Genomic DNA, 23,692 nt, shown 5'->3' with positions numbered 1-23,692 from the left:
CTCCTCTAGGGCCACAAGAAATCAAATAGATCTTAGTAGGAGAACATCTATTCTGTTAATCATGATAAAATAAGGGAAGAATAAGAAAGCAACAAAAGAAAGGCACTAACACAGGTTTACAAACATAGTAGAGCTATACATGGTGAACAAGGCCCAAAAATTTGGTGCAGCCATCAAAAATATGCTCAAAAAGTATGTCCCTTGGAGTTTGAGCAGGCAACACAAATCCTTGGAGGTTGGTTCTCTTTATAAAATATGTATATAGAGAGAAAGAATTTAGAAGGATGATTTAAGCAATTGAAAAAAAATGAAACAATAAAAAATTAATAGAACTTTCTACTAAATTTTAAAATCAATAATTTTAATGAAAGTAATAAACAGAGATAAAAATAACTAATAAGAAAGTAGTAATTTGATTTGTATCATAATAAAAAGCATTGATAGTTTGATGTTATCACAAAGCACTTTTTTTTTTAAATTTACTTTTGCATTATTTTCTCATGCATCAAATAAAGAAGTTAGAAAAGTTGTGCTTAGGTATTACAAAATTCAAAAATAATGTACCATAGAACTCAAGATGTAAAATCTCAACCAATACAAGAAAATACAAAAGAAGCCAACAATAATAAGAAAGGTTTAGATACCTTAAAGTCAAAAATAAAAAGTATTGTTATGTGGAACTAAACAAAAGAAAAAAGATGAATCCGGTGCATAGAAGGAAAGGAAGGAGCAACTAGAAGCCATTGGAATGGGTAGTTTAGGAAAATACACTTACAAATATTTAGATAGCCCACCATAAGCGATTGTGGGTACTTTCCTGTATACCCATTCCTATCATTTCTAGTAACTCTTCTTCCTTTCCACTTTTTCTTCTTGTCTTTGTCATTTCTCATCCATACCTTCCATACTTTAGAAGGTTGTCATGTCATATGCTTGAGTTGAAAGATGCCTATCTATATCTCTTTATATAGGTGAAAGGGGGCGGACTTATAAAACTAGGGGCATACAAAAAAATAGTGGTTTTACAAAACCATAAATGCAGCCCACAATTTTTTTCTTGACATATTTGAATTGTTGGATGGTTAAGATTAATGCTTCTAGAGAATTCTTTAGATCTAAAGGTTGAGATAAAACATGATGTGGAGGATTTTGATTTGCTAATAAAGAGTCCCACGGATTACTAGAGTGTAAGGTTGGGATTAGTTTCTAGAGTTATCTAATGTGTTGAAGGCCTATTGTCAAAGGATCCAAAAGAAATTGATTGCTTGCTAAACTTACAGACACATATTGTTGGAGGTATGATGGCCATTAATTAGCAAGTGATTAAGGGTAGATTCAATGACTCTAGTGGTTTTAGGGAAGATAAAGCATATAGAGTGATATTATTAACATATGTTGAAGGAGAAGATACATAGAAAAATTCTACAATGGCATATCAAAGCTATACATATGCTAGATCTTGTTTGGTGCATACATTAGGTAATTCAAGAGAATTTTTTACGTATATATCTCTCATATCAAGAATGATTAAGAGATTTGAAGACATCTCCAACTATATCAGGGTAAATAATCTTGTTATTAGGTTGCATTAGATCCCAACCTAAGCCAATCAACTAGATACAACAATATCTAATCACACCTTATCACATGTAGTTGAACCTGATCATACATGCCTCTTAATCATACCCTATATATTAAAATTAGACTAACTTAACTCAGTATAGGCTTAGGCTAGATCTATTGTCATGAATACAGCTATGATAAACTCTCTCCCTCCTTTTTATCATAATACAAACTATGAAATAGAATCTATTTCATGAGGGTATGTACCTAGCTAAAACCACTCTCCCTTCTAGCTACGATCATCCTGAAAAAACTTGTCTCCTAGTATGACAAGTGGCACCTTCATATGCCTCCACCTTATTATTTCTTGTAATTAGTTTGATTTCTTACTTCCTCCCTTATGCATGTGCCTCTCTCTTGCACGAAATCCTAAACTAACTAAAAGTCAAAGGTAGGAATTATCCTTAAGTAGATTTGATACCATTTTCATAACATGCATTTGATTAAATTTAAAGTATTGTGTCATACTTCCTTAGTGACTTACGCTTTCTAAATCTTTCTTAGATATATCATAAATCATAACTATTACATTCAATTCTTCTCTATTGGATTTTATTCTCTCCATCCTACAAAATCTCAATTATCTATGCCCTCTCCACATCATCAGTCCAAGAAAAAAAAGTATTGGCACATCATCTTCCTTCATCTAGGATCTCTTTCTATTATTGGGTTGAGCTTTCTCCTAATCCTCCCCTATCCTTTCATCTCATCCATTAAAAGATATACAACTTAAAAATATAATCTTATGAATCCTAGCCCTATGCCTCCTTGATCCTCCTCTCTCTTCCTCTTGCCATAACAACTTGCCATTTTATATCTACCACTGCCACTAGATATAAGAGCTCTCCTCATGATGATCATTAAACGATCCTTTTTCTCTAGAAAAATTCTAAATCATTGAATCCTAAAAGAAACACAACCTTCTTATGGTCCTCCACCTCTAACCTTGATCTAAATTTCTAGCCTTTTTCTTTATAAATATCTAGCTTACCTTAAGCTGGACAGTAACTCTGACACCCATAGTGACTCCCACACTAAACAACATTAAATGTGAGAGAATTATACGATATAGGAATTATAATAGAAAATAAAATTAGTTATGATAGTGGATGGATGATATAATGATTCTCTCATCCATTAGCCATCTATATAGCTATATATCGATGAGATATGAGGTGGCAAAAGATGGGTAATCCAAGGTTCAATGGTGTATACATGTGTATGTGTGTGATAGTTCATTAGAAAGTAATTCAGATATGCAAGACAAGTGGCCATACCTTATGTGATTTTTTAAAATATGTACATGATTGTAGAAAAGTATATTCAAAACTATTGCATGTTAGACAAGACAAAGTAGGAAGATATTGACTTATGCTAGTGAGTGCCAAAACAAGAGTAGAAATTTAAGTGCATGTGACCATGTGTGCATGGAAATAAGATGTAGTAATCAAAGGTTCATGGGTGAATTTTAGGTGCAGTTAGGTAGAATTAACAATAAATATGAATCCTCTTTCTATTAACATAGGAGAAGAGATCCTCCATGATACTTTGAAGGATATGCCACCTAATAATTAAACCTATAGCATCTAGTTGCTGAGAGAAGGAGTGTAATCACTAGATTAAACCTTAGTTCTTCTGAATATAAATGTTATATAATAAAATAATAACAAGTTGATGGAGTAGTCTAGATTATCTGAGCCCTCTTCTAAAGTTGCCCATCCGCGCTTATGCTTTTTAAGTTAAAGTAGGAGAAAAAGGTGGGGAAGGGTGTGTGGGTTCATAGAAAGCCCATAACATTTGTTTGTTTTGTACTTCTAGAATACGAATGAGAGCAGAAGAGTGGAAAGAAAAATAGAAGAGAAAAAAATATAAAATAGGAGAGAGAGGATAGAAGATGGAAGAGGAAGAGAGAAAAATATCCTCTTCTCATTGCTCCGATCTTGGTTCCAACTCTCATCCTGAGTATGCAACATGGGTTAAAAGTTTGTTATGTAGTCTCTTATCTTTTATCTTTCATATTTTTCTTGTCATCTTTCCTGATGATTTTGTGTTAAGGGAAGGGGTAGGTTGCATACACTAGTGGTAATTTTTAGATTGTAATTGATTGGATTGAAAGGTGAAGTTGCAATCCTCTATGGCTTAGTGGATTATGATTTTCTATGATTTTTTATATAAATTTTATATGCCTATTTTACTATTATGTTATTGTGTTTACCAATTTATTATACAAAAAAAAGCATTGTTTATTAACAAATGACACCGTAGCATAGGGTTGGGACCCAAAACTCTTGTATGCGTCATGCATAAAAATGTCTGCAAGATGATTAGTCTAAATAGGAATAACTAGTCCATATAAAATTCTACAATAAAGATTTATTCTTTTGGAAAGATCTATATGCCCCAATTAAGGGAGATAAAATCAAGTGGAAAGAGATACAAGGTGCAGAGTGAAAGAAGTCAAATTGGAAAGTTGTCAAGCGTATTTATCAATGGTTGAAGGACAATCTATTGCACGGTGTGTTGACCAAGAATTCAACAATATACATATACATACATACACACACACAGATATATATATATATATATATATGTGTGTGTGTGTGTGTGTGTGTGTGTGTGTGTGTGTGTGTGTGTGTGTGTGTGTGTGTGTGTGTGTGAATGTATGTATGTATGTATATATATCTATATGTGTGTGTGTGTGTGTATATATATATATGTATATGTACGTATGTATGTATGTATGTATCTGTATAGATATATTGTTTTTGGATGAAAGAGGAAGACATCAAGAAACAATGCTTTCTTGATCAGGAAGCTAGTGAAGAAGAAATTCCAGATGATTAGTTCAACTTGTTATCATGAAGAAGAAGACTATTATAAATCAACTTGTTACCATGAAGATGGTTCTACATGAGGGGTTTTTAGTATTGCTGCGGCTTAGTTCATTATTTCATAGTTGCGAGTTCATAATGTCTTTAAGTAACTCTACTCAAGATGCAATCATGACAATGGAAAAGTCACAAGTAGTTTACTGATTGAGAAGATAAGAAGTCCATTAGTTACTTATACTCATAGACATTTGTTATAGGAATTAGAGAAGAGAGCCAAGTACAAGAAGCCTCAGAATCATTAGAATTTATATTTTTTTTATTATAAAAAAAATAATGGACTTTAGGCCTTTGGCATACATTATATACCCTTAGGGTTTATGCTTATTAGGTCTTCATTATAGTCTAATCTCCATATGGCTGTTACATGACATGACTGCAATCACAAATAAATAAGATGGAATCGATAAGATAAAATTGCAAATGGATACATTCGTAGAGGTCAATGTAGTGAGGTTAAGGGAAACCCTTGTTCCCATTTACCAATAGCATGAGCAGTAGCTACCCACTTTGTATACACACAAGAGGATAGATAAGAGGAGCTCAGAAGTTTATATATACACTTTCAATTTTCTAGCCAATTTTCAAGTTAGTACTAATGTATTAACTAGTGCATTGCTCATACTAGTGTGGCAGAGAAGTAGATAATCACTACAGCAAATAAGGTAATTTCACAATTTAGTGAAAGACTTGGTGAAAGTGGCTTTACTAGATCTGGAACTCAGGTTAATCATGTCACAAAAGATAGACAGAGGATGGACAAGAGGAGCTGAAAAATGGCTTTACTTGGTGAAGGTTGGCTTTACTGTCTGTCCTTTCTGCAACTAAACTTGGTAATAATTTTTGTGGCGAGTCCCCACACACAAGCATGTTCTCACAAACAAACATATTCCCATACACCTGACATATAAAATTATGGCCAGCTCATTTTTAGATGTGCAAATCAAATGTAAAAAAGCAATTTAATAAAAAGATCTTCAATATGGTAAGCATAACATGCGTGTATGTATGGGGTGCTGCTTAAAATAATCATCTTCACAGATACAGTAACAACAGAATAAATAAAAAAACACACACACACATAAACACATTCATAATAGATAAAATGTGGGCATTACTCTTACCATATCAAGGGGTTGACAACATGAATGTGAAATTGCGCAATACAACCTCCTTTCCCTCATTCATTCCTTTGTTTACTTCTCTTGCATGCCTTGACTCCTCATTAGACAATCTATTGTGTCCTTCCTTGCTCCTTGATTGGTAATGGGACGATGAGCAATTTTTCCTCCTATTTATCTCTCTCTACCATGTCTTAGCCCTGTATGTGGTATCTCCAAACCACATCATAAAAAACATGCCATCGATGCAGTTTGGTTTGATTAGCAATGAAAAAGTGATGGTAATGGCCCAAATGAAAATGCTAGGCTGACATGAACTACCGTTGTACCAAATTTTTTTTTTTGTGGCTCAAATGAATAGTTTTTGAAACGTCAGGGATGATATTGCAACTTTAGAAAGTTTGAAGACTCAAATAATTTTTAGCCCAAACCTTGTAAATCAATTTAATAATTCAACTACTGAAATACTTTTATAGATCTGTTCTTTGGAGGGTAAAAAACTTACTCGAAGATCTGTATTTTCTTAAGTAAGTATTTCTCAAACAATATTTAGATAGAAAAATAATTTACCCATATTCTTTTATGCATTAGAAAATATCTCTCGAATCTATTACCCATGTTCTTTTGTATTATTGCTTTTCTGAATAAGTTACTAAGATCTATCTATATTTTCTATAATACCCTTTATTATATAAATATTATTATATATTAGCAATATATTATATCATACTCTATTATATTTAATATAATATATATAATATATAATATATAATACCTATATTATATTATATTTTATATTATTATACATTATATACTACCTTATAATACAATATAGATAATACATATTATACTGTAATATTATATAATAACAATATTATATTATAATATATGATATACTATATATAAATAATATATAATATATTAGATTATATAATATTATTATATATTATACTACATTATATAAATATAATTCCCTTTTATAATAATAATAATGTAATATATACTATTATATTATATTAGTATATTATATTATTATTATAGTATTAGACGTATTTTATGAACAAAATAAAAAAAAATTTATTTTTTGGTTCATGGAAAATATCTTACTTAACTTTTATGTAGGTAAAAATTTTTCTTTATTTTATAGATAAATATTATTTGTGGGAAAAGAACTAACAAAATTAAAAAAAATTATATTTTTCGGTTGATGGAAAATATCTTACCCAGCATTTAGGTAGGTAAAACTTTTTCTTTGTTTCATAGGTAAATATTATTTATGAAAAAATAACTTACTCTCACGTAGATAAGCATAAAAGTATGGATAAATTGGTAAATAGAAACTTTGGTCTCATTAAATTTATACACCAAGGGGCCTACATGTACAATTTATACAATGTTCCGTCTCCTTCCGATTCCCGACCTCCGACTGTCTTCCCCCTTTTACTCCTCTTTCCATCTCCACCTCCGCCGCCGCTGCTTCCCGTTTCCTCCTCCGCTGCGTTGCTCCGCTCCTTTCTCTTAACTTTCCTCTTCCCTCTTCCGCTCCCCCTCCACTTTCCTCTGCCGCAATCCGCACTCCACCATTTGTCAGGTAAAAAGCGATCGTGTATCATTACTTTCTCGTTTTTTTTTTTTTACTCTTTTTCCTTCTTATGAATGTTTGTGGGTTTAGTTTTAACTCCCTATTATTTTATGTTCCCCCCTTGATTTCAGCTATTTTGCCATTATTTCTCGTATGCCATTAGTCTAAATGCTTCAATTCGGCAACCATCTTTTATACCGTTGTTCCATTTTGTCTTGTTAATGTTTCTTCTTTTAATTTCATCATTGGGGGTTTTATTTTCGTATTGGATTTTTTTTTCTTCGGTGGGTGCAAGCGAAGTATTTGAGCATCAAGTTTCATTCCGTCTCTTTTGCTTTGATTAAGGGATCTCACTTTGCCACCTCTTTCTTCCTGATGCCATGTACGTCAAAATGCAAAATTTTTTACTTTAAAATCTTTGCAGTTGATTAATAGTTAAATGTGATCTTTGTGTTACGCAATAAACCAAATCTTTATGCAAGAGCCTTTCAATTTTTCTGATCTCAAATGTGATAGTAAGTCTTCTCTTCTTTCCCGCAGCTTATGCCTTTGGATAGGTGGGAATATGTCACATGCCTGCTCATTCAGTAGCGCAAAATTTCTGTAATTTTTTTTTCTTTTTCTATTTTCCTTTCATGTTATAAAAATTATTGGTTGCTTCATTCACATTTTATAACATGTTGTCACGCCATTCTATTTGTTGTTTTGTCCAATCCTAGAATATGCATCTGTCTTTCTGGCAAATAATGTGATGTGAATAATGTTCTACTTTTTTTTTCTTTGGTTTCAATTGGAAGCATTTGATATGCTCTGAAATCTTAAAAGTTCTTTTTCCAGCTTTACCCATTGTCCTTAAACATATAATATAAGGTTTTGGTATTTAAATTATTTATGATTCCAAGAAGGCAAAAGTGACAGGCCCAAAGATACATGCTTTCTAGTGTAGCTAGATTTATATTCTTTTAGCATTTCTAAGTAAGAATTTTTGTTCCTATTCTTTACCCCTAGTTTGGCATTAACTAATTGGAATTTAAAGAATTTAAACATGTTGGTACATGTTCTCTAGTTAGACATTTATTTGAGTAAGTCACTGCAATCCACATAGCTCAAAAGTTTTGTCAACTAGATGGTGAACATATCTCCATGGGTGTTATTTGAAATCTCTTATGTCTTATCTGAATTATATTGCTTGTAATAGTTTTCTGCAACACTTTGATTGTACAATATCTCAACTATTAACATTGCTTTGGATACTAGAAAGGGTCATACATTTTCATTCTTAATAGAATTGACAAGTATTCATATTTAATATCTTATGAAGTAATCTTGTTACTTCTCTGTTTTTACAGGAGTATTTGTTCCATTCCTATATTCTTTCTAGTCATTTTCTTTGTACTTATCTGATGTTTGATTTTTCTCCTCTTTTAAAGTCAATAATAAGACTGATTATAATACAGAACAAACTTAGTGGGAAGCATGCCTTACAAAATGTCAATTTTGATAATCAAAATAAAGAATTTGAATAAGGTAGTCTTTTGAGTATATACAAACATAGCCATGGGAAAACATTAAAATAAAGGTTATTCTTTTTCAATCAGGTATCTTATGAGAAATTGTAAAAAAAGGAAAAATGAAATAATGAGGGCATCAACAATTATTGTGCAAACTATATCAATATAGGTAAAAAATAGATGACAAAATTTTTTCTTGTTCTTAAAATTGACAAGTTATATGAGTTAAGGTGGCAGAAAGTTAGATTATTGAGGAATTTAATTGATGAGACATATTCCTAAAGAAGCAATCATAATCTTTATATATAGAGATGTTTTCTATTTCTTGGTTCACCATTGAGTCATATTTCTCATTTAAGCAATAATTGAAATATTTAGATAATCACCGAGGGTTTCCATCTATATGGAGAGAATATGTTGAAGTATGATATGATGTAATTTGCTGGTCGTTAACGAAGAAAGATACAATGCAAGGATTGCCATCTTGATATCGAACCTGTATTGTTGCTACGCTATTACAGTATCGGTACACCTGATATAGAGGTCACTTTGGTGTACCGAGACATGATACTCCCTTGTATCAAGACTCGGTATGCCTCCCGTACTTCTCGGTTTGGTACCAGTACGGTATTGTATGGTACGTTCACTATAAGGCATTACACACCAATACGACAAACCTTGATATAATGTATTATTTTTTTAGGGGTAACCACAAGCATGACCTTACCCTTACATTCTTATCTCTTTACATTCTTATGTAGTCTAATTAAAAATAGGAACGCATGGGTAATAACTAATATTGATGGAGGAAGTCATTAAAGGTTAAGGATCGATACTAATCAAATCAAGTTTAAACCACACAAATGGTAATGAGGGCTTAGTCAAAGTCAAGGCAAAGATATTCCTGATAGTGATTGTTTACATTATTTGGATTGACTTTACAAAATAGTCAATTGATTTATGGAGTAACTTGCAGTAGAGTCAGTTTGCTATCAATAAAGTGGCAATATGCATTTGAGCATTGTGTGATCTCTGAACTTTTATGAGACTAAAAATTAGACCCATGGACTATGTCTAGTTCTAGATAGGCCTGTTACATAAAATAAATACAATTTGTCTAGTTCTAGATTGACCTGTTGCATAAAACAAATAGAATTTGGAATCCCTTGGTTAATCTAAATTTCAACTTTTGCTAATCCACCCCAATATCAAACATAGATAGGCTAGAGCTGGCTTCACAATTGGAAGCCCAACTCACCACATTAATCGTATAGTTTATATTATGTAATTAATTTTTTTTTGATGATGGCTAAGAAAATGCATCTTGCTTCAATGAGTGCTAAGCAAAAGGACTTTCGGGCCATATTTGGTTCATGAATAAGGAAAACTGAATAAGCTACTTGTTTCTCTGCATTCCTCTGTATTTAACTTTATCCTGTTTTTATATGAATAAATCTGTAATTCCATTTAGTTGGAAACTTCAAATAACTGAAATGGCTGCAAATTTTCTTTGGTTGGATAAATTCAAATAAATGAACAATTGTGACTTTTGTGCAGTTTGAGATGAATTAAAGGGATCTCAAAGGTGAATAAAGTTATTCAGTCCCTGCAAACTGAATAGATTTATGCAAGTTAAAATGGTTAGTACCTGTTGATCCAAAAAAAGTTATTCTTGTTTAAGGTGAATGGAAATTCGGTATTTGGCTGAATACAGACCTTATTCGGCCCTTATTCCGGGTTTAATTGTAAACCAAATGCAGGCTCATAGTGAAAATTTAAGATAGATAAACTAGTAATTGGATAGGCAGCATTTATTGATTTGTAAGCTAGGTAGCTAAGGAATGTGAAAAGGAAGTCTAGAACTTTTTGTCAGAAAAGATAACCTATACTTCTTATATCACTATGTTGTTGTAAAATTCAAATATTTTTCATCCTATTCTGTTAGACAAGCGAGGAAAATGGAAAAATTATCTTAAAGTAGTTACATTGTGAGTGAACTTTTTGTAATCTTTCCAGACTGGCTCTTTGTGGCCTGGTTCTAAAATCAATAAATACTTTCAATCACTGACATTGACAAAACTGATAGGAGCCCAACTCTCAGCTGTTATTTGTTAGGTCAGTATAGTTGACATCTAGGTGCATTATCATTTTTCCCTACTTCTCATTAGAGTTCTTAGCTTGATCTTGAATTAAATTCTGATTTTTTTTAATTGTTAGTCATGGAGACAATGAAGCACTAGGTTGAGCTAGATTATACAAATTATATACATCTTAAATCTACCAAATGGCATGTGCTAAGCATGTTCTTGAATTTCCTTAGTATGGATAAAGTGGTAGAGAGTTGATTGTAGATTGTTTAGGTATGTCCGATGTAAATTTGAGCATTGCTGCTAAGACTTGCAATGAAAATTTGTATTGGTCAGGTAAGTGGAGGGAAAGATTTAAGATACAGAAAACTCATCATAGTTGGGATACAGAAAACTCATCATAGTTGGGATCGTGCTCTTGTATTGGTCGGGTACTCAAGTAGCATGCCTATAATAAACTGTCATAGATAATCTAATGTAATCCTAAAAGGTACAAGTAGCTCATTAGATATCACCTGGCTCCTTGTATGTTGATATAAGTTGGAATTTTGATAATATCCTAGGTGTTAATCTTCATAGTTATCTCTTGTATGTAATGTTTACATGGTTTCTTATTGGTAATGAAGATATGGATCTATGGTGTTCAATTTAATATAAGACATTTTGGTAATAACTGAGAAGAATAGTAAACGACAACAACGTTGGCCAGGTTTAGGCCATGTTGGAGTCAAACTTCCTTCCAACCCAACCTTGAGGCTGTTAGGTCTTGATCATTTTAATATAATGGTAACCTGCCCTTTGCTTTATTAGATTTTGTGGGTCCAAACTTCTTTCCGACCCAACCTTTAGGTCTAGGTCATTTTCATATCATTGATCTCCAAATGCAAACTTATACCTGGATCTGTAAGTTGTGTAGGTGTTAGCCAAATGTATGAACCCAAATTTAGCAATTCCACAGTTCAGGGCAAGCAAATCTCAAAATTAACCTGATCCTTTTGCAGCTATAAAAGCCAATAATTGGTTAAATTAGGAAAAACAAAGCTAAAAAGTAATGATGAAGGGGCTTAGAAGGTAGCTAAAGTAGGATAGTGTGATCTAATCAAGGTTTGAAGTTTTGGCCAAAATGGATCGTTTTGGCTTGAGACCGATCCAAAACTGACGGGAATTTTGGGTTTCAGCCGGTTTCGGCCCATTTGGGCCAGTTTCAGTTGAAACCAGCCAGAACTAATAGTTTTTTTTGTAGCTATATATGTTCAATATTTTCTAATGTTTTTCTGGAATTTGTTAAGTTATTCAATATCACATTTAATGAAGGCTCTATTCATCTTTTTTTTTGGGGCTAAGTTTTGTTGTTATAATGTGCAAGATGCAACCTTATTGTGTCTTTACTAATAAATAAGTGTTATATGTTCCCTTGCTTCTTTTTCTATTTAAATGAGCCTTGTTTATCTTTTTTAAAATAAGTTGATATATTAAGATGACATAGTGAAATAAAATGGGTTTCTTTGGATGGGTCTTTTTCTTGCTTATATAGATTTTAAAGATGGATCATAATAAAATATGCTCCAATTGTTTTTTCTTGCTTTGATGAGTTATTTCAATAAAATATAATATGTGTAGAAAAATGTTGAGTTAAATGCAAGAGTTAGAGCAACTATGGAAATTATAGACGATGGAGAAAAGTATAGGAAAATTATAAAACTTAAAGACAGTGTAGGATGATTATTGAAATTAGTGGAAAATATTATACATTTAATGCATTAAGCTTTAAAGTAGTTCAGTTTCAACCTGAAACTATCCAAACTCCCCAAACTATGATCCTAAATAACTCAAAACACAATGAAATAATGTCATAACTTACTTACATTTTTCTCTTAATTTTTATATTTTTTTGGATTTTTCTTGTCTTTTTTATAGAATGACAAACTTGGAGCAAAACTGCCAAAAACACCAAGATTGCTGAAAGTGAAACTTTAGCTGGAGGATTGAAACCAAAACCGAGTTTTAAAAGCTTGGTTGTAATGGAGAATTGTATTAATGTGGCAAAGACTATAGGTTCTTGAACATAAGAAAATGCTTGAAAGGGCTTGCTTTGAATGCATTGTTGTCATAATAGGAATTTATAACAAAAATAATATCCATAATGATGACACTTGCTGGTTGTAATGATGGTTTCAGATTAATGTCTCCTTTAATATTCTGGTGGCACATAAAATTATTTAAAATAATAACTTTGCCAAATTATCGCATTTAACCTCCTTAAGAAGATGGATTTGTTTTAGTTTATTTTTTGTGCAAAATATTCTTTAATACTCAGTATGTAAGAGACTTGCTTTTGAAATGTTTTGATTAATTTGACTTTGAAGCAAAGAATATTTATATTTGTTGGTAAAACTTGCGCTATACCTTGTCATACCTAACAATTTGTCTTAAATGAAGGAAATTTGGTGGGATTAGAACTGCAACACCCTTAAAACACTTCAGATTATCTAGCAAGAGCTTTTCCAGGGAAATGGCGATGGACAGTATACACCATGGTGGTTCAAGAGGTGCTCTGATTGTTTTGGAAGGATTGGACCGAAGTGGAAAAACATCTCAATGCAGTAGACTAGTTTCACACTTAGAAGGGAAAGGGATATCAGTTGAAGCATGGCGATTCCCAGATAGAAAAACTGACATTGGTACAATGATATCATCATATCTTGCCAACAAATCCCAACTGGATGATCAAGCAGTTCATTTGCTTTTTAGTGCAAACCGTTGGGAGAAGAGGTTATTTTGTATTTCTTTGCAGTTAATTTGTGTTCATATGGACTTATTATATGTCACGGTACTACATCTAATAAGTTTGTGCAGTCACTATATTTATAATGCACTTTGCCAATATTATGATCATTTTAGGTTACAGACAATTCTTTATGTTAGTAAAATATATGGTGCTTGTGGCCTTTATATTTCATTTTATGAAATTTTCCTGATCTATAATGGTTCTTGCTGTTCTATAGAGGTCCTTGCTGCCACTCTCTTAAAGTCATCAATATTGAAATTCAAGATCGCTAATGTTTTTCTTTTTAATGCTTTTTCTACGCAATTGGAAGTCTAATATTTTTCATTTGCTTATTATCTATCCATGTAAATGATGATAAGATATCAGTGATTTCATCGAAACTTTAACTTTTATATACAATTTCGAAGCTTAACTGTGATATACAGTTTTTGTTTGTTAAATTGAACATCTTATCTGAATATGAACATATAGATGTAATTTTGGGTTTATGTTATTTCTTAGTTGTTTGTGCTATTGTGTTTAGAATTTTGTATTAATAGGAAGGTATTAATGAATGAATGGTTTTATGAAATGTAAATGATAGGAAAAAATGGCTTTATTTCCTCTATCCATAATTTGAATTCTTTGTTCTTAATTTCAATCTGAAGATATCCAGTAATTGACTTGTTCAAACTGTTCTGCTTAAAGTGCATAACGAGCGTTTAGTGTCTTTAAAAAAATTGTTGAATTCCTATTGCCCCTGTGCTATTCTTTTTCTCTTTTTGCTGCTTTTTCTGATCTCATTGAATATTGGCACCCAAACAGGGAGCCGAACCTTCAAGACTAATTTTTATAGCACATGCCATGTTTATCATATTTGCTTTCTCTTACTAGTGAAATCTTCTTAGTTTGATGCTAGAGTTGCTTTTCTAAAGTCCAAATTTAGTAGAGAGGGACTTTGACAAGATGTGCTGATTAATAGAGAAAAAAAAATAAATGTGCTGCAAAAAGTTGATATCCTGATGGATTCTTTCATGAAACAAACATCAGATGTTGTTGAACCTCTGTAAAAAAGGAGCATTTAAGGGGTTGTACGCAGCTCTGCACCATCAAGCACATGCATGATAGCACAGATGAGCTGTTGAAGGCTTGTCAATGCTGTCTGCAACCAAATGACATGCAATAGCAAGGCGTATTAAGGAAAGCTGATTATGATACAAGTAGTTCTATCTGTTCTTGCTAATCAATCCTGGTACTCTTACTACTTAGATAAAAATGACTGGAGATTTCAGAAGAATTTGTATTTTACAACATCTCCTTGTTTTGTTCCTGAAGGAAAGAAGAATGAAGGTCATTAATGAGCTGAAATAATCTTGCATAGATTGATTCCATGCGAATTGTCTGATATGGGATTACAACTAGCTTGTTGAATTGCACAGTTTATTTACGATGAATGCATCATCTAGCAATAACGACTGAATTCGAATGCAAAAACATCTTCTGAAATTCTAACTGAATCTATTTACTTGTGATCTTGGAGTTGTCTGCTTACTTAGAGCATGCAAGACATAGTAACAGACAGATTTATGAAGGTAACAAACTAACATGGCTGTACAAAAGCATGCCAAATAAATAAGACAATATTAGTTCATCATGTGCCTCCCCTGCAGATTATCAATGGAGACTAAGTTAAGGAGTGGAACTACCATTGTGGTTGACCGTTATTCCTACTCAGGAGTGGCCTTCTCCGCTGCCAAAGGACTGGATATAGAATGGTGTAAGGTACAATTACCATTAGGCAGGTCACTGTGTGAACAACCTGAAGCCTTTTCTAACAAGGAAACCAATTAAGTGATATTTTCCTGCAGGCTCCTGAGACAGGGTTGATAGCTCCCGATCTAGTAATCTACCTTGATTTACCACCAGAGGTATCATAATTACATGTTCTCATTTTCTTGTACTGCTAAATTTTTTTATGTGATGAAAAGTATATGAAGTCTCCATCAGAAAAGTCAGCACATTACTATAGAAAATTCTAAAATTTGAACAGAATATCATTGTATTCTACCTATCATTTTTTGAATTATTTATGATTAACAATAAAGAAATTGCATCATTAACTATATACCTGCCTATAATCTATATCCTATAATCTATATCCTATAATCTATATCTATATCTATATATATCTATATCTATATATATCTATATCTATATCTATATCTATATATATCTATATATATATATATATATATATATATATATATATATATATATATATATATATATCTTTTACAATAAAGTTTTCTGTTGTTATAAAGTTGCTATAAATCAGCCCTATACCACTCAAGCTGCCGTAGTGTTATTGCTTCTATGCTTCTAGAACTTGTTCTCATATGAATGATTCCAGGAAGCAGCAAAAAGAGGAGGTTATGGAACAGAGAGATATGAGCAGCTTGAGTTCCAAAGGAATGTGGCCCAGCAATATCAGAAGCTTCGTGATAGTACATGGAAGGTATTCCTATATTTCAGAGGTCTCGTAATCCTTAATCATTCCTTGAGGTGCATGTCAGATGTCAGTTGGAATTCTCATTCTCTTTTATTTGATGAGCAATAATCTATTCTGTTTCTAAATGTCCACATAATCTTTTGTGTTTGACTAATCTACGAAGTTGATGTGTCAAATTTCGGAAGAGAAAAGCTAAATTTTCAATTTAAACAAAATAAGTTATCATAATCATCCATAATTATGTTATATTTCTAAGCATTTTTTAGGTAACACCTAAACTATCTCATCATTTCTCAGGGATTGGTTTTATACAGAACATTCAGTTGCTTGGTTTTTTTACATGGTTTCAGCAGTAACAATTTTTTGAAAGTTCCAGTAGAAGGGCATTCTCTGTTTATCAAAACTTGATTTAAGTTTAGATTAGAGAAAATTTTTCCTAAGATCTGAAGAATTGAAGAAATGAAAAAAAAATCAGATTAAAGAACCTATATGTACATTATATTTGGTTCCTTAATTTAGTGAACTTGTGCCAGTTTTAGATCCAATTCAGGCTGAAACCAAAACTTATGGTGAATTTCAGATTTTCAGAAATTTTTTTTCAAATTATGATAAATATTGTCCTTCTCTGGATATACGCTCATTCTTTTCTTTTCTTTTCTTTTTTAGACTTGAGATCTGTTAGTCTAAGCTGGATTTCACCAGGCGAAGGCACAATATAATGATGAAAATCTGCTTGCGAAAGCTTGGCTCGACTCTACATCTAACCATGTTTTTGTAAATTGAGCCTGACTCTGTTATGATAGCTATGTCATGGACCTACCTGGCTTGGCTTGACAAAAACCTAATTGGCCTCGGTATCATACAATGGAGATGGGGCATAAGGCTTGGGTGAGCATATGCATGTACACAGAGAAAGAGAAAGAAGGGAGAGAAGGAATAGAGAGGAAGGCAAAAATAGGGAGAGATTCAAAGAGGATGGAGGTAGGGAAGGGGAGAGGTAGCTGTTGATAGGGGTTGGGTGCAAGCAGATGGGATGAATAAGGAAAGGGATTAAAGGAGGGTGGGAGAGAGGAAGAGGAAAGATGGTTGCTGCTCTGGGTTTGCATGCTGGCTTTGGCGGTTTGTAGTGATTAGAGAGAGAGTGGTGGAAAGGGGGCAGACATGTTTGGGTCATTAGAGAGCAGCAATGGTCTTTAATGAGCAGCTTGAGTAAGGAGTTGGGTGAAGCTATTTGGGTCTAGCTTCAAGTGTGTCAAGAAAGAAGAAATGAAAGGAATAATGATGTAAACAAGCCGAACACAAGTGAGCTAGCGCTAGCTCAAGATTGGCACATTTTGTAATTAAGACATGCTTAAGCTAGCTTATTTAATTTCAAGCTGAACTCAAGCTGGTTACAAACAGCTCGTTTAAGAGATCTAGCACAGACTTTCATTTATATAGTTTAGGCTCATAATCCTGATAATATTTTAATCTTATAGTTGCATGCATTTTACTCTTAATAAACTAAGTTAATCTATAATAAATGATAAAAAAATATATAGACAATAATAATTAAAATAATATAAACATATAAATAATTTACATGTTCATTTTTTAAGCTAAACTGAGCCGAGCTCGAACAAGCTAAGCTTAGCTAACTGAACAAGCCGAACTCGAGTTGTCTATAAATAGCTTTCTGGTTTGATAGCCCTGGGGGAAAAGGTACGGGATCAGAGAATAGGTCTTTTGGAGGAGGAAGATATTTTGACTATGTTCAGAAACATTTAATGTGTAATATATTATCGTATATCTGTTTGATTACGTATTTAGTGTTTTAGCAGTCAAGTTTGGTCAAGCCAGGCCTATATGATTTTTCATTTTTAAATGAGGGAACAGTCCAGTCTATATCTTGTCGAGCAGAGAAAGCTGGACCCAAACCAGACCATCGGGCCTCAATTGTTTGTTCAGTCTAAGCCAAAATCAGATTTAGGCAGGTTGGGTCAGAATTTTGTAAGAAGATGTTAATCCTGTAAAATATCTTTTATTTAGTTGTTTACAGCAATCAACAATCTTTATAAGGTACTATAATAAGGGCCTTTTTTAAGAGCTCGGCTTGTCTAGTGTCATGTTTATTATTTATCCCCTATTTTAACTCAAGAAGAAAAGAAAGATAGAAAATTGACAAGTGATATTATATAGCTTATGCTGTTAAATAAATAAAGAAATGACCTGATATGATAGTAAACATTAAAATAAATTTCCAACAAAGCATTCATGATTAATTTCTGTTAGTTTTGGCTAAATTAGTTGGATATATTGAAGCCTAGTTAAAATTAACCAAAGCTTGAAACTCGGGATCAGTTTCAACCAAAACAGATTGGTTTCAGCTGAAACTTAAAACCTTGAATGAAGATCGTGTGAAGCTCAAAAAATCTCATAGCTGGCTATGTTAGTCATTTCTGCTGCGAACAGCTTGCCCTCAAGTTCAGTTAATTTTTATTGTTCCGTTAACCATCTTAGATGTAGTCCTAGGTTTCCTTTTGTTGATGGGATGTGCTTTGGGATGTTTTACATCAATATAAAAGTTTTTGCTCCATGATCATGATCAGTTTGTTTGCTTGGCAAAAGGATGGACTTTATACCTCGATGTTGAATGGAATATTTGTTAGCTTGAGCATTTTATTCTTAACTCCGGTAAAAGAAACTTCACTCTTCCTGGTAAGAGGCAAGTAGCTATCATTCGAATGACACCAAAATACCAGATCCTTAAATTTTCCAAGAAAGAAGGAATCAATATTGATATTTTGTGATGATTCAATCACAGTTATGAAACCATACTAACAGATCCCTTTAAATTTTCTAATAAAGAAGGAATATATAAAGGTATTTTGTGATGATTCAATGACAGTTGTGCAAACACACTAACAGATCATCTTTATGTTCACCTTTTTCATTGATTATAAGGAAACAATCGTTTCCCCATCAAGGATCACATTGACCAACTTCCCACCATAAATCATCATGGTTTTGAAGATTTTGTTTTGCTTCAAGTTCACTTCGTCTTTTCCCTTTTATTGACTTTAGTCCTTGCAGCAAGAATTGCCCTCTCATCATGTCCACTATCTTGTGAAGCAAGATTTCAATTTTTTTTATTTCTTTTCGGATGCAACTGGACAAAATGGGTTTTTGTTTTGATAGTTTTGTCAGTTTTTCTTTAGCGTCAGCCAAAAATTATGAAGAAATTTAAAGAATGTCAAGTAGGATGAAGAAAATAAGCAGTAAAAATAAAAAATATAAGTCTAGAGCAATAAACTAGATATTTCAAAATATATTATATTGTTTTAGGTCATTAGATGTATATTTTTGATACTTCTTATTGAATCAATTTATTATTGGAAAATGAAAAGTTCAAAGAAGTCATGATTAGAGTGTACTATATCATTGTCAATCTAGCAAGTAACAGAAATATCTAAGATTTTTGAGCTCCAGAATGGCAAATTTATGCCAACAAAATTACTTTCACATTTCTTTGGAATCTAGCATGGCAATGATTCCAAACATTCTCAAAACATACAAAAATTGAAGTCAATTTTATAAAAAATTCTTTCCAAAATTTAAAGAAACGAAAAAAAATGCAAATGATTAGAATACATGGCCTATATATACATCGAATTTAGCCCCATAAGTTAGTTTTTGCCAATACTCAGAAATGTGCTTATAGTTTCAGATTATATTCCAAAGGTTTTAGTTTTGGAGTTTGGAAAACTACATATTAGTAGGGCTGCAAATGGGTTGGGTAGGCCTGGGACCCGACTCGGCCCAGACCCAATTAGACCCGACCCAATCTATATTGGAAGAGGGTCTGGTTCAAAAACTAGACCAGATTTAAATTCTGAGTTGGGTCTTGGTCTTGTACTTTTCGACCTGATCTGGCCCCTATGTCATTGGAGTCTAATTTAGTTCAACAAAAAATGAGACCAAGCCGGCCCAAACTCAGTATGCCCCAACCAAAAACCCAAATCATATAAATCACCTCCCCTTCACCCTAAATATCTTCCCAATTCATTGAATAAATACTCATTTGAACTAACTCCTTTTATTCATCTCAACAACTACTTCTCTGTAAACATTCATAAGTTTGTTGTTTGTTTTGGTGGATTCTTATTTATAATGCTCGTGAGTTTGTAACATATTCATTTCAAAATTTTAAAATTGTAGTTTGTAAACTTAAGAATGATCAATTATTTAGATGAAACTAAAAATTTTGGAATGAAAGTTTAAGTTGGCTCTTTTTAGTTTTATTTAAATTTTTAGTGATTTTATATTTAATTATCAATTATTTATTTTAGCTATAGAAGATTAGCTAGATGCTCGACTCGAGTTGCAAAACTGGTTCGATTCAATCCTGACCTGAACCCAAACATTTTGAATTGGTTCCGCGACATACTTGACCCTGACCCTCCTTGAATGACTCACTAGGGCTAAAATTCTTTCCACGGACCTGATCTGACCTCACCCAATCAGTTAATGGGTTGGATGTGGGTCCAAAATCATGACCCCTAGAGTCGGTTGACGACAAGCATGCCCCTGTCTGACCCAATCCGTTTGCAGATCTACAAATCATGACATGTGGTTGCTTGTTACTTGTGAAAGGCTGACCGCTTTCGATTTTTTTGGAAGGCACATCAAAAACTTATTAATTCATTTGAAGAGTGATATATAAAGAGTAGAATGCTTAGCTAGTCCTTGTCTTCCTACTCTGGGATTTAGATAGACATATTGACCAAGGATGATTGCTAAGATGCAGGTTTTGAGATTTTGGTAGAAGATGATGGGTTTGAAAGGTTTGGAACTATATAGCACTTTAACATCTGCCATATCATCCTTGAATTTCTTGTTGAACTCCCTGAGCAAGGGCAGAATCATTCATATATACAATTTCTTTGATCATTTGACACAATACCAGCACTGCAAAATTTTTAGTTGCATAAAATATATCATATTGTATTAGGATGAGAGAAGGAATTGATTAATCTCAACCCATATCTGATACATGATCTCCTGTTATATTCATCTCCCTGTTTCTCAAGTCTCAACATAGTAAAGGGATGAAAAGAGGTGCATACTTGCAAACTAATCATGAACCTTTTGGAATGTGATAATTTACACTCCTTTTGTTGATTTATGCTCTCTTATTGTGTCTATCTCTCTAGATCTCATCTACAAATAAGGGCTTAATTGCTTGACAAAGAATTAACTCAAGAAAGGAGGGATTAGAAAATTTTAATATTATTCTACCCTTTTGTCCTTATGAGACCGGTAAGTCTCTATGTTGTCAGATTTGAGATACCTCCATTATTTTCTATATATTAGAATAAATGATGGTAGCCCTAGTAGGTCCGATATCATTTGTTCAAAATATAGCATTCATTGTTATTGTTGGTTGTTCCTGCTCATTTAGTAGTCTACTCTATCCTTTGTTAAAACAAGTTTAGCAGGTGGGCGAATTACCCCGTACATGTTACTTGGGTTTTCTTAATTTAAAAAAAAAATGCTCCGATATGAACCCAGTTTAAATGATCTGCTTGCTTTCTTTGGCTTTGAGTCATACTTTGAACTTTTAGCATTTCATGGTTTTAGGCCTTCTTCAACACTAACACTTGGTTCAATGATTATGTCGTAGGTTGTTGATGCCCAACTTCCAGTGGAGGATCTAGAGATGCAGCTAAGAAAGTTTGCACTGGAGTGTATAGCAACATGTCAGAAGAAAACCATCTCCCCTCTCTGGCCGAGCAAGTAGCATTTGTTTGCATGGAACTCAAGCAAATACTGCCATCATTTTCCGATGGTAAATAATATATCATCTTCAGTTTACACTTTCAGTCATGTCATGTTTCATCGAATAACTGCTTTCTTGAGAAACTAGAGGTTGGTGCCAGTTCTGTAGTTGACAATGATCTCAACTGCTGTTTAGAATTTAATCATCTGTGGTAAATCAAAAATTTGTCGTTACTTGTGCTAGGTTTTATTGCACTCTCTAATCCTCAACAGTCCAGACTCTGTTACGCTATTTCCTTGCTGTGATGGTGCCACCATCACCTGCCACAAACTTCAACTCCATGCATGTGCTTTTACAAGTGAATCAGCGCAGCAGTGAAAATTCTTTACATGATTTCAAGCTTCATCATAGAACAGTGCATCTTATATTCTTTGCAAACTAATGTTCCTCAATCACAATTTCTTTTATTCAAGCTGCATTACATTTTCCCTTTCCTTTTACATATACTCGGATTGTTTTATAGATGCTGGTGGATGAGTTGGGAAACAAAAACTCAAAATCTTCTAGGCTTGAGCATGTAGTATTGCTTACTGTCAGTGTTAATTATCCTCTACTCAGTATGAGTTATGCTAATGGGCTCCAACAAGACCCCACTCACAGCAGCAGCGAAAATGCTTCACATGATTTCAAGCTTAATCATGGAACAGATTGTTAAGTTTCAAACTGATGTTACATCTTTAAACTGAAGTTGCGTTACAATTGTCCTCTTTTTTCCAAGTATTCAAAATGCTTGAGAGATGGTGTTGGATCATATGGAAAATAAGAAAGTCAGATCTTATGGCATTTGAGGCATGTAGTATTGCTTACTGTAAGGTTTTAATTGTCCCTTCCTCAATATTTGAGGCATGTAGTATTGCTTACTGCAAGGTTTTAATTGTCCTTTCGATATTTGAGTTTGCTAATGGGTTCTGACAATCATAGAGGGCAGCCATGAAAATTCTGCACATGATTTCAAACTTATCATAGAGCAGTACAAACTTATATTTTGACTCAAATTAATGTTCTGTAACATCTTTTTATTCAAGATATGTATCATTGTTTTCTTTTTCCAACTATTCAGACTGCTTGAAAGATGTGGTGGAGGAACTAGGAAATTGCGATCTTGTAGGCTTTGAGGCACATGGTATTGCTTTAAGGTGTTAATTGCCTTTTATCAACAAAGCTTTTGTGGATTTTGGAGTAGCAACTTTGTAAAGCCTTGCAACAAATCTTCTTGAAATATCCTGCTCCTATGTGGGAAATCAAGAAAAGAGAGGGTAGAAAATGCAATGAACTAAAATTGAGACTTTTGCATTACAACTTTGCAGAATTTCACCCTTGCATAGAATCTCATCGAATGCCCAGGATTGACAGGAAAGTGGAAACCATGGAGGGATGAGGGGTATTTCTCCCAACGAAATAAAATAACAGAGGAAAAGATTAAGAAGTTTATGCACTTGTGGAGAAATGGTTGTTGGGAATTGTAGGCTGATGGTATGAACACCCTACAAATAATGACAGGTCTTTTATTATATTAAGACATCAGCAAGGAGAAGTCTCATTTATTATGTAGTCAAATTTGGATTCCGCCATCTCTAAAAATTCAAATGACTTTCTAGACGTGATACCCTATACATACATGCATATAACACATATAGAAACACATACATAGAGCGAGAAGGGTGAAGAGTGATTTGATCACAGAGGTTGCACTTCAAAAATCAATACACAAATTAAAGCAAATTGAATTGAAGAACCGCTCGTTGGTTGAAGGTAGGTTTCTCCAAAAAAATTTTTATGACATGAC

At 33.0% G+C, this 23,692-nt stretch overlaps 1 protein-coding gene across 11 annotated transcripts; it reads left to right on the top strand.

Annotated features, from left to right (window-relative positions):
- Window positions 1-7,000: 7,000 nt before the first annotated feature.
- Window positions 7,001-22,808, top strand: ZEU1 (P-loop containing nucleoside triphosphate hydrolases superfamily protein). 11 transcript variants are annotated; one of them, XM_088717551.2, is made up of 9 exons: window positions 7,050-7,223; window positions 7,755-7,817; window positions 10,283-10,365; window positions 13,252-13,584; window positions 15,250-15,361; window positions 15,448-15,507; window positions 15,990-16,094; window positions 21,751-21,915; window positions 22,370-22,808. In XM_088717551.2, the coding sequence occupies exons 4-8, from the start codon at window positions 13,325-13,327 to the stop codon at window positions 21,865-21,867; spliced, it is 654 nt and encodes a 217-aa protein (XP_088573677.1). In that variant the 5' UTR covers window positions 7,050-7,223; window positions 7,755-7,817; window positions 10,283-10,365; window positions 13,252-13,324; the 3' UTR covers window positions 21,868-21,915; window positions 22,370-22,808. The 11 variants fall into 11 exon arrangements, 10 of the variants coding, with proteins under 10 accessions (XP_088573671.2, XP_008798518.4, XP_008798517.4 ...); XR_003386837.4 differs by lacking the exon at window positions 10,283-10,365 and having other exon boundaries at window positions 7,002-7,223; window positions 21,751-21,995; window positions 22,090-22,416; XM_008800296.6 differs by lacking the exon at window positions 10,283-10,365 and having other exon boundaries at window positions 7,002-7,223; window positions 22,370-22,416.
- Window positions 22,809-23,692: the final 884 nt, after the last annotated feature.

The sequence above is a fragment of the Phoenix dactylifera genome, chromosome 3 (assembly GCF_051530095.1).
Source record: "Phoenix dactylifera cultivar Ajwa chromosome 3, Ajwa_hap1_PhDact_Kaust_v1.1, whole genome shotgun sequence".
In the NCBI taxonomy this organism is placed as follows: domain Eukaryota; kingdom Viridiplantae; phylum Streptophyta; class Magnoliopsida; order Arecales; family Arecaceae; genus Phoenix; species Phoenix dactylifera.
Note: the sequence above shows the minus strand (reverse complement) of the source record. Positions and strands in the feature narration are given on the sequence as shown.

What these genes read in the sequence shown, in the direction of transcription:
- ZEU1 (XM_008800296.6), top strand. Translation starts at nt 7,780, where the DNA reads ATGTCACATGCCTGCTCATTCAGTAGCGCAAAATTTCT. An exon ending in ACCTTGATTTACCACCAGAG is followed by an intron (nt 15,508 to 15,989) that starts GTATCATAATTA and finishes GAATGATTCCAG; the next exon opens with GAAGCAGCAAAAAGAGGAGG. An exon ending in TTCGTGATAGTACATGGAAG is followed by an intron (nt 16,095 to 21,750) that starts GTATTCCTATAT and finishes ATTATGTCGTAG; the next exon opens with GTTGTTGATGCCCAACTTCC.